This window comes from Barbatula barbatula (assembly GCF_947034865.1).
Source record: "Barbatula barbatula genome assembly, chromosome: 18".
Classification (NCBI taxonomy): domain Eukaryota; kingdom Metazoa; phylum Chordata; class Actinopteri; order Cypriniformes; family Nemacheilidae; genus Barbatula; species Barbatula barbatula.
Window position 1 is genome coordinate 14,554,490 of NC_136781.1, and position 11,379 is coordinate 14,565,868.

Consider the following 11,379-nt stretch of genomic DNA (forward strand, 5'->3'; position numbering starts at 1 on the left):
TCAGGAAAAACGAATTAAAGAATAAATATAATGAACCTCCACACAAGGGATAAATAACAATATTAAATAAATGTATATAAAAACACCAAGTTCACTTTTTATTATATCGCGAACTTCAGGTTGGACCTTTAATATGTCGCTTGAACCGGAAGCGGTTTGTTCAGCCCATGACCGGCGTTTATCATCCAAAGCCTCATTCCTCCGTGTAGTGACAGTGAAATAATGAATTAAAACCATCTTGTTTACTCTCTACGTTTTGCGGATTGACTGTTTTGTCCACATTTGCTTTCGGACGTGCTGTTTTTTGATAGATCCCGTAGATTTTAAAGATGTCTGTCGTGGGATTTGATCTGGGTTTTCTGAATTGCTATGTAGCAGTAGCTCGAGCTGGAGGAATCGAGACGATTGCGAATGAATACAGCGACCGATGCACACCGTGAGTTAATAACCTCATACATTGCAAAGACAATGCAGATGTCTTCTCGATTGTTCGGTGGGTTGTGTAACGATGCATATTGGTTAATCGGGTCGCTTTGTGACAGACACGGATTTGACAAGCATGTGTCTCAATCTAGTGGGCTGCCTACCTAGACAGCTTATTACTACGCACACCTTGGGATGTCGTCTCGGTAGACAACTCGCTACATTTTCTGGTTCGTGGTACAGCGAGCAATGTTATCAGATCATGGACGATTTGAACAAATAACACTGATTGAACAAATTCATGGACCACTGTATGTTCCGTTACGTGGTGCCCAAAAATCACAAAAAATAATTTTCAGCATTTGTTAATGGAATCATGTCATTACCAAAAATGAAAATCGGTCATCATTCATTCATTCACTCTCATTTCATTCACTACGACTGTAGAACACAAAAGATGATATTTTGAGAAATGTCTGTATTCAATGGGGGCCGATGTTGTTTGGTTACATATATTATTCAAGATATCTTCTTTCGTGTTCTGCAAAAGCGGGAGGCTTATACAAATGGAGGAAATAAAAAATGATTAAAGTGCTTTGCTTTAGGTATACATGTGGTATCATTATAATAATAGTATTTGTTGTTAGGGATGTAACGATATCAAAATCTCACTGTACAATAATACCTCAGTGTGATGTCAACTGTGCCACATTTATTTCAATAAAGTCCAAAGCTATGCTCCTGGCCTACAAGACCAACACCGGGTCCGCACCATCGTATCTCCACTCGCTAATGCAGATCTATGTTCCTGGCAGATCACTGCGGTCTGCAAAGGAACAACGACTAGTGGTACCATCCCAAAAAGGAAAAAAGTCACTCTCCCGTACCTTCTCTGGATCTGTTCCACATTGGTGGAATGATCTACCAGCTGCTACAAGATCAGCAGACTCGGTTGCCATCTTAAAAAAATGCATCTCTTCCGTCAACACATCGCTGATTGATTTTTCCTAATTCTCTTCCCTTTCCTTCTTTAAAAAACAAAAAAACACTTACTAACCTCACTATTCTTAGCTTTGTATACTGTGCTAGGCTTTAATGGACTTTTGTATTTTGTTGCCTATGTTGTTATAATTGCTTCCAATGTTTCCTCATCTGTAAGTCGCTTTGGATAAAATGACTAAATGTAAATATTTAAAATGATCAAAGGATGACTTGGAAATGTGCCATAAGCATCCTCTTTTCTTTATCCTCTCATGATGACTGTTGCTTAGAGGTACGAGTTATAGTATGAGATGGGTCAAATGACCTAAAATCCCTTTTATAAAATAAAATCATTATAATATATTTAATAATATTTTTTTATATACAGTCATGTGACCACGAATATATTGAGACAATTTTGCTATTGCGATAAACACGATATAGATAATATTGTTACATACGTGTTTGTTATGTCTAGGCATTTTAGATCTAAAAATGTACTATTATCGTTTTAGAGCATGCGTTTCCTTTGGACCCCGAAATCGATCTATTGGTGCCGCAGCTAAAAGTCAGGTATGTAATGTGCCAGCCTGCAACATTTTTAAACCCTTAAAGCCACGCATTAATATTTCTGTTTGTGATGACCCATAACGCTTTTCTTATCGAATTTTTTAAACAAGCTGGTCACCAACTGCAAAAACACCGTCCAAGGATTCAAAACTTTCCATGGTCGAGCCTTCTCTGATCCATTTGTCCAGAACATGAAGTCCAGGATTGTGTATGACCTGGCACAGATGCCTTCAGGAACAACAGGCATAAAGGTACACACCATAAAGTGAGATGTTATCAAGTGCACAAAAGAAAAGACCTGATCAAGCAAACTCACGACTGATCTGACTGGTCTAGTTTAGACAGAAAACTACTCTTTTGCAAAACCCCCAAGCTGTGTTTTATGAGGGAATGAAAATGGGAAAAGTAAGCCTGTGTTTGTGCCTTAGCAGTTATATTTTGTAATGTTTTATAGGTGATGTACATGGAGGAGGAGAAGGTCTTCAGTATTGAGCAGACCACAGCGATGCTCCTGAGCAAACTGAAGGAGACCGCAGAGAGCGCCCTTAAGAAACCGGTTGCTGATTGTGTCATCTCTGTAAGTTTATAGGCTGTTTGTAGACTTCTGTTGTCCACTTTACAGTTCATGTCTATTTTGATATCAGGTTCTCAAGTGATTGCTGTTTGAACTCTCATAGGTCCCCTGCTTTTTCACTGATTCTGAGAGAAGATCTGTCATTGATGCAGCTCAGATTGCAGGACTCAACTGCCTGAGACTTATGAATGAAACAACTGCAGGTGAGTTTATGCAAAGTTAACAGCAAACCATATCCATTTTCCTGAACGTTCCTTTTCACATTTTCTTTCTCACACAGTGGCTTTGGCATATGGGATTTACAAGCAGGATCTTCCAGCGCCTGAGGAAAAGCCGAGGAATGTTGTGTTTGTGGATCTCGGACATTCAGCCTACCAGGTCTCGGTCTGTGCCTTCAATAAAGGCAAACTGAAGGTGTGCATTTTGTACTCAAAAACATGATCATGTTTACCATTCCAACATCCAGTTGATTTATTTTATTTCTTTTTTTTGTGGAGCTTTGTCAAACTTTCGGAAAAACGTGTTACACTATTTGGAAATTAACATTACGATTAATCAGTTTATCTATACCTGCAGATTCTAGCCACAGCCTTTGACTCTGAGATGGGAGGCCAAGACTTCGATGAGAGGCTGGTGAAGCATTTTTGTGATGAGTTCGCAGTGAAGTACAAACTGGATGTAAAGACCAAGCCCAGAGCTTTGGTGCGACTCTACCAGGAGTGTGAAAAGCTGAAGAAACTGATGAGTGCAAACTCCTCTGATCTGCCTCTTAACATCGAGTGTTTCATGAACGACATTGATGTGTCCAGCAAACTCAACAGGTAAAAAGAGTCTTACATTTGAGCAACAGTTACTTAATCACAACCTGATGTGTTTTGACATCTAAAATCATCTCCTACATTGTTTTATTTGTGTGACAGGGGTCAGTTTGAAGAGATGTGCGCTGATATCTTAGCAAGGGTTGAACTTCCACTGCGCAGCCTCATGGAACAAGCGCGTAAGTTAAGCTTTTCTTAATGTTGAGAAATGGTATGAGGTTGGGAAGTGATAACCACACGTGCATAAAATATAATACGTTTAAGATTTTCTTGATTCTATTACATATACATTTTTTAAAATGTCATCCACCTTTCTTCTTTTGCAGATCTGAAAAAGGATGACATTTATGCTGTCGAAATCTTGGGAGGAGCCTCTAGAATGCCGGCCATCAAGGAGAGAATCAGCAAATTCTTTGGGAAGGAAACGAGCACGACGCTGAACGCAGATGAGGCCGTGGCCAGAGGATGTGCCCTTCAGGTCAGTCCATATTCTGCTTCCTCTGTTCACTCGGTTGATGCTAACATCTTAAGAGAACTTCAGATTGATAGCGTATCCGTTTTTACTTCCACAGTGCGCTATTCTCTCTCCTGCTTTCAAAGTTCGTGAGTTTTCCATAACGGATGTGGTTCCTTTTCCGATCTCTCTGAAATGGAATTCTGCAGCTGAAGACGGAGTCAGGTACAAAGCATTGTCACATTTACCACGTTAACGGTTTGGATATCAGTAGTTTTGCGAAGATTGTGGCCAATCTTTGATTGTCTGTTTTTACATTTCAGCGACTGTGAGGTGTTTCCGAAGAACCATGCATCACCTTACTCAAAAGTGTTAACCTTCTATCGGAGAGAGCCTTTTTCTTTGGATGCTTACTATAACTGCCCTAAAGAGCTCCCTTATCCAGATCCCACAATAGGTATGGCTATAACCCCATACCTGTGGCTAACCACAAATGCTTGGCATTAAGGCACTGCATAAAAAATACAAGGAACTATAGCACAATGTTTTCTCAATGTTATTGATAGACCTACATCCTAAGGATATGTGTGAATGTTTACATTACATTTTAGTACACCTCATATGCATACATTTCACATGCAAACAGGTATTAAATGGTCTTCCATTTGTCGTTTAGGCCAATATGTAATCCAAAAGGTGGTACCTCAGGCCACAGGTGAGAGTTCAAAGGTGAAGGTGAAAGTGCGGGTCAATATCCATGGGATCTTCAGCGTGTCCAGCGCTTCACTGGTGGAGATCCAGAAGTCTGAGGAGGAAGAAGAGAAAATGGACACTGAGCAGACCTCTGAAAAAGAAAACGAGGTGTGTCTATGATAATAAAATGCTGTAATTTCTCACCATTATATAGACCTGTGTGGCATTACGGATTCATATTTTGCTAACTTTTTTATTCTGCTCCTCTGTTAGAGTAAAATGCAGGTTGATCAAGAAGAACCAAAGTCACCAGGAGATGAACAAGAAGCTGGTGAGAAAAAAGCTGGAACAGAAGAAATGGAGGTAAATAAGATCTTACAACTGTATGTGTAACCACTTGCTAAATTATCAGATGATAGCCATACATAATATCTCTCTTATTGGCTGTTTAGACGTCCACAGAGGAAGGCAAACAGGAGAAGAAATCCGATCAGCCTCCGCAGGCCAAGAAGCCCAAAGTGAAAACAAAGGTCTTGGATCTTCCCATTGAAAACAATCCACAGTGGCAGTTAGCTAATGACATGCTGAATCTGTTCGTGGAGAGCGAGGTAGGTTTTCAGTCCAGCTGAAATTTGTATTAAGGGCACGAAGTTTCGAAGTAAGTCGATTAAAGCTACTGTGAATTTGTTTTTCCCAGGGTAAAATGATCATGCAGGACAAGCTTGAGAAGGAACGAAACGATGCCAAGAACAACGTGGAGGAGTACGTGTATGAAATGAGGGACAGACTGAACGGGATATTCGAGAAGTTCGTCAATGAGAGTGTGAGAATTAAAACACCGGCTTAAATGCATTGTTTTCACATTTAAAAAAATAAGGAAATTTAAACTTGTTATCAAATCTTTAAAAGTTTATATTCATGGGAAATCTCTGTAAAAATGATTTTTTTATTGTAATTATTTTAAAACGTAATGATGTCCCATTTAATCGTTAATAATTGATTGTCTTCATATAATACATGTGTGTGATGTGAATATTTATATGTATAAATGCACACATGTCCATGTGTATATGTAGCAAATATTTCCATAAATATATATAAAAGTATATTGAAAAATAATTGACAATATGTATAAATATAAATTATACATATTTCTTAAATGTATACATGTATGTTTGTGTATCATATACATGCCACACAAATTACCTAGACATAAACATCTATTTTGGAATTGATTAATCGCGATAAATCGGTTTGACAGCACTATTAAAAATCTATTTACCAAGTAATCATAACAATTATATGGTAATATTTTTCTGAATTGTATTGATGTTTAACATAATTTATGGACCATAGAATTAAAAATGATACTGCAGTGCTTGACATACAATGATTACATGTTTTCTCTTGGATCCACCATCACAGGATAGAGACACTTTCTTATTAAAACTAGAGGACACTGAGGCCTGGCTCTATGAAGATGGTGAGGATCAACCTAAACAAGTGTACATCGACAAAATTGCTGACCTGAAGGTAATAAATGCCTTCAATATCTGTACTTTGTGATACAGTTTGATGTGAATATTTATACCAATATGCGAACTATGATTCTTTTACGATTCAATTAGATTATCTATTAATCTGTTCTGACCATTGTTGCAGAAACTCGGCCAGCCCATTCAAGACAGATACACAGAATCTGAAGAGAGACCCAAAGCTTTTGAGGAGTTGGGCAGACAGTTGCAGCAATACATGAAGATTGTAGAAGCCTACAAAACCAAGGTGAGACTTCATTACTTTGTGTAAGTAGTTAGAAAGGACTCTTCCGGTACGATGGCTTCACATTTTGAATTGTGAATCATAGGAGGAACAGTATGACCATTTGGATGAGACTGAAGTTCAGAAGGTGGACAGGATGGTGAATGATGTCATGATCTGGATGAACAGTCAAATGAACCAGCAGAGTAAACAGAGTCTCGCCATGGAGCCCCTGGTGAAAACTTCTGACATACAGGCCAAATCACGGGTCAGTGATATTTACAAAAAGAACAAATTTTGCACGTCAACTATATGGATGAATGTGGAGTATCCCTCGGCTCAAATCAATTCCAATTGTTTTACAGGAGCTGTTCTCTATCTGCAATCCAGTTGTGTCCAAACCCAAGCCCAAAGTGGACTTGCCAAAAGAAGAGAACCCATCAGAGCCAAACGGACCAGTCAACGCAGAGGCTCAGTCCAGTGGTACAGAACAAGCTGCAGCAGACAGTGCGGAAGCTACAGAAGCCAAGCCTGAAATGGACCTTGACTAAGTGCACTGTGTAATGTTATGTTAACATTACACGTTATGCAATGTAACAATGTCATGTTAATGTTAACTTTTATGTTTCCAGTGACTGCTAAAGCCTTGATCACTGTCTTCACAGCAGGTTGATTCTGGCAATGAGTGGATCGGCGGTTACGTTTGCATGTCCTTTTATATTAAAGAAATCATAACTCAACAATGCTGTAAGCCCTCGGAGAGCAGTTCTGTTCAGGATTATGCTGTTTGGTTCTGTTAACTGTTGTTTCAATAAATACGGACTGAAACATATTTGTAGATGTTTATATTGTTTGAATAATATATAAAAGGTAGTTTGGTGGTACTGTAGTACAAAGATCTTTTTTACAAAGTACCCAAACTCACTCACTTAAAACCCTCTTATTCATAAAAAACCCTACAAAAATGAAGGTTATCATATAAAAAATAATTTGTTAACTTTTCCTACATACATATACAAATAGTACTGTTGTTTTGCTTAAAAGGGAATATGAACTTGTTTTCTTAGCTGTATTTGAGGTCTAAAAAAAATACATATCATTGCATTGTTTCTGGTATTTAAACCTTTTTCTCCAGATTTAATTTTCTGCAAATGGAAATGCAATTTTAAAAGTTAGAAATTTGGTTAAAAAATATTGTACGTAGTTCACAGGATGAAACCAAAATTATTATTTTACCTAAACACGTACCTATAAACAGGGCTGGACTGAGACAAAAAAAGGGCCCTGGCATTTTTACTCAGACCGGCCCACCACAATGGGTCGGACACAACCAACCAGTACACCATCCTTGCGGTCCCTGTAGATATGCATATCTACTGTTCCATTCCCCCAAAAACCTACAAAGCTGAGAACTAAGTGCCATGTGCAAGTGGACCAGTGTACTCACTCTCTCTTGACTGACTCCCTGGTGATAGACCAATCACCAACCGATGGGCAGCGTGGCACCAACCAATCCGCTGCACTGACCAATTAAAACATATACAATGTTCATTTGGCGCCACGCATTTACATTTTACCCATTAACCTCTGCTATTATTAACATAAAGAGTTGAGGTAAAATGGCTAGGCGCAAAACGTACTACAATAATAAAATAAATTACCTGAACATGTAAACTGTCCTATATAATTTCCAGGAGGTTGGCGTGCTCCTCAAGACTACGATATTGGAAGTCATTGAAGTTTCAAATTTCCAATTTGAGTCATGTTTAATGAATTATTAAAATATTCTAACATGTAGGCCTACATTTAAAACGTTTTCCTCTGTAAATCAATGTTACCAGTTATACTTTAACTAGGTTCATCTTTGTGGTTGCACGATGAATACCACAATGCACCTATGCTTGCAACACATTTTTGTTTCTTAAGGGATTCAGCCACTAGAAGCTTAAAATAGCATGACTCGTTTCGTAAATCACATTATTATTTGCAAACGTTTTTGCTAGATTCGCAAACTCCGCAACATTTCCTGAATCACATGATCGTGTTCCTCTGCGCTGCTGCAGTGTGTTGCTGTTACATTAACCCAACACGCATCATAACAATCCGGTAAGTGTTTAACACACATAAGACTTGACGATATCCTCTTATTTGCTCACGTGTTGACGGTTTCCTATTGTTTCAGTTTTACTTAAAGTAATACTATTTATATTCGTGTTACAACATGTAATGGTAAGCAAGCGACGCGTCCGTTATCAGCGAATGTACCGCGCGCCTTCGGTGCTCAGGGGCGCGTCGAAGTTTTGTCGGGAAGTTTTCACACTCGACCATTTGTGTTTGTAGTTTCGACTATAACTTCACTTCCGTCCCATTCCAACGATAATGAGGCTAAAGTCTGCATAACACAGGGCCGTATAATGAAAACTAGTAACAAACACTTTGCAGGTCGTTTCACCTGATCGCTCCACGCTGACGCCATGAAACTCATCATACTCAACGACTATGACCAGGTCAGCGAATGGGCTGCCAAATACATCAGAAACAGGATTAGAAAATTCAACCCAGGTCCTGAGAGGTTCTTCACTCTTGGACTTCCCACGGGTAGGGAATATTAAACAATAACATTTTGTGTTAAGTCCACATCTGTGATCCATCAGTGTTTGTGTTATATTTCCTACAGGAGGCACTCCACTCGGATGCTACAAGAAACTTATTGAGTATCACAAGAGGGGAGAAGTGTCTTTCCAGTATGTGAAAACGTTTAATATGGACGAGTATGTAGGTATGTGGGGATCAAGGGTTGACGCTGCTGTCATATATTTGGTCGTAACGTTGCACTAAGGAAATGTTTTTTCCAGGACTTCCTAGAGACCATCCTGAAAGTTATCACTCATTTATGTGGAACAACTTCTTCAAGCATATTGACATCCGAGCAGAGAACGCTCATATCTTGGATGGCAATGCGTCCAATCTAGAGAAAGAATGTCAGGACTTTGAAGCCAAGATCAAAGCTGCTGGAGGAGTTGAACTTTTTGTTGGCGGTGAGACAGTAGATTAGACTTTGACCTGAAGTCATTTGATTAAGGTCTACGGGTAGATGAATGTTGTGCCACTTTGGTAAGCTACCATAAAATATTGTGTTCTCTGTGTTGTGTTAATGTTGTAGGTATTGGACCTGACGGTCACATCGCTTTCAATGAGCCCGGTTCTAGTCTTGTGTCCCGAACGCGCGTTAAGACTTTAGCCATGGACACGATCCTGGCAAATGCACGTTTCTTTGATGGAGATCTTTCTAAAGTCCCCACCATGGCTCTCACTGTTGGTGTTGGTACAGTCATGGATGCTCGGGAGGTACACTTATTTTAATATAATTTTGTTACACACACTTTATTCTAAAAATGTCCTTCTGACCACCAATGATGTTGTTTGACACAGTAATTACACATTTATGTAATCCTGTTCGGGTTAGTGGAATAGAAGTCTAGGTTGGCCTACATTATTTTATTTTTAAAGAAATGCCCAATGTAAATCTATTACTATTATTAAGTAAACAATTATGTATACCTATACTGATTTATTTAAGATAAAAGCAGTGTCTGTCTGTTTCTACAACACAATTCGGTTAATAAAATAGCAAAAAGAAAAATCATTTTAGTTGTGCGCAGATCTGACACAACATTTTTGTATTCTATTTTAGGTCATGACACTTATCACAGGTGCTCATAAAGCATTTGCTCTCTATAAAGCCATAGAAGAGGGAGTAAATCACATGTGGACTGTATCAGCTTTCCAGCAGCATCCTCAGACTGTATTTGTGTGTGATGAAGATGCCACACAGGAGCTGAGGGTCAAAACGGTGAAGTATTTCAAAGGTAATAAAGGCCCTCTAGTGTTTTACATGGTTTAGGGATCTCTTTCTGTTTTAACTACAGTATGTCTGCTGAGAGAATGTAGGAGTGAACACAAGAATATAAAATACGAGAAAATTAACCATTTGTCGGTGTGTTTTTCTTTTCAGGCATGATGCATGTGCACAATAAGATGGTGGATGAGCTATAGATCTATAGTCAGGAGAAGAATCTACTCAGATTTTGTTTTGTGAAACTGATTAAGCAATGTTGTTATGCTTTTGATCACATTTAGTTCTTTTTAATTTTTTGTAAGGTTTATACTTTGTTATTAAACATACCTGATTTTGAATAATTAATATTATGCTAATTATTATGCAGTCACAATGGAATAATAAAGTGTATCGTAATCGCAATGCCTCAGATGTGACCAAATAGGTGGCAGACTATTCATAAAGATTGATAAAGTGTGGTTTGAAGGGAATTACTTGTGTGTCTCATTTCTACAGTAAACTGTACTGTACTGTATTTATTTTTAACAGACAGGTGGTGTTTTCTATCATCAGCGTACCTCACAAAAAAATGTAAAAGTCCCGTTTAAATAGCTTACAAATGATCACGTGTTGTGAAATCAGCCTGACTCTCCAGAGGAAGAAATGTACAGAATTTATTACTTTTATTGGCATGTATTAACACATTGTAGCTACTGCGACAATGAAAATTCATATAGGAAATTTACAGAATGTATTACTTTTATTGGCATGTATTAACATATTGTAGCTACTGCGACAATGAAAATTCATATAGGAAATTTACAGAATGTATTACTTTTATTGGCATGTATTAACACATTGTAGCTACTGCGACAATGAAAATTCATATAAGAAATTTACAGAATGTATTACTTTTATTGGCATGTATTAACACATTGCAGCTACTGCGACAATGATAATTCATAAAGGAAACTTACAGCAACTAATATGACCTCATATAAATTCACATGTTGTGAGTGACAAATGTCAAACGCAGAGTTTGCGACCTTGAAGTGCACTTCGGGAAAGGACACCAGACAAAACATCGCTCCAGATAAAGAGAAAAAAATGTGTTTTTATTGCTCTATTTGCCTAGAGTATTTCAAACTCCCTCCAGAGTTCACACGCTGCTCTTTAAGAAGAATGGCAGTAATGCTTCTCACATTAAAGTCTGCTTTATTGTCAATTCTGCCACATGTACAGTACATACAGAACTGAAACAGTGTTTGAA

At 38.2% G+C, this 11,379-nt stretch overlaps 2 protein-coding genes across 2 annotated transcripts; both read left to right on the top strand.

Moving 5' to 3' along the window:
• The first annotated feature begins 141 nt into the window (after positions 1-141).
• Positions 142-7,164, top strand: hspa4b (heat shock protein 4b). Its single transcript, XM_079480126.1, has 19 exons — positions 142-436; positions 1,920-1,977; positions 2,085-2,225; positions 2,429-2,551; positions 2,652-2,751; positions 2,829-2,962; positions 3,125-3,369; positions 3,469-3,545; positions 3,693-3,844; positions 3,939-4,045; positions 4,144-4,277; positions 4,497-4,681; positions 4,787-4,876; positions 4,966-5,121; positions 5,211-5,336; positions 5,939-6,046; positions 6,176-6,295; positions 6,378-6,539; positions 6,637-7,164. Exons 1-19 carry the CDS (start codon positions 330-332, stop codon positions 6,820-6,822), a joined length of 2,511 nt encoding a protein of 836 aa, XP_079336252.1. The 5' UTR covers positions 142-329; the 3' UTR covers positions 6,823-7,164.
• Positions 7,165-8,125: 961 nt separating this feature from the next.
• On the top strand, positions 8,126-10,600 carry gnpda1 (glucosamine-6-phosphate deaminase 1). Its single transcript, XM_079480127.1, has 7 exons — positions 8,126-8,377; positions 8,714-8,869; positions 8,949-9,050; positions 9,127-9,309; positions 9,435-9,619; positions 9,966-10,140; positions 10,287-10,600. Exons 2-7 carry the CDS (start codon positions 8,746-8,748, stop codon positions 10,325-10,327), a joined length of 810 nt encoding a protein of 269 aa, XP_079336253.1. The 5' UTR covers positions 8,126-8,377; positions 8,714-8,745; the 3' UTR covers positions 10,328-10,600.
• The last annotated feature ends 779 nt before the right edge of the window (positions 10,601-11,379 follow it).

Coding starts and splice junctions, on each gene's coding strand:
- hspa4b (XM_079480126.1), top strand. CDS start 330: ATGTCTGTCGTGGGATTTGATCTGGGTTTTCTGAATTGCTATGTAGCA. Junction 3,845..3,938: donor CCAGAGGATGTGCCCTTCAG/GTCAGTCCATAT, acceptor TTACTTCCACAG/TGCGCTATTCTCTCTCCTGC. Junction 6,047..6,175: donor ACAAAATTGCTGACCTGAAG/GTAATAAATGCC, acceptor CCATTGTTGCAG/AAACTCGGCCAGCCCATTCA.
- gnpda1 (XM_079480127.1), top strand. CDS start 8,746: ATGAAACTCATCATACTCAACGACTATGACCAGGTCAGCGAATGGGCT. Junction 9,310..9,434: donor AGTTGAACTTTTTGTTGGCG/GTGAGACAGTAG, acceptor TTAATGTTGTAG/GTATTGGACCTGACGGTCAC. Junction 9,620..9,965: donor CAGTCATGGATGCTCGGGAG/GTACACTTATTT, acceptor ATTCTATTTTAG/GTCATGACACTTATCACAGG.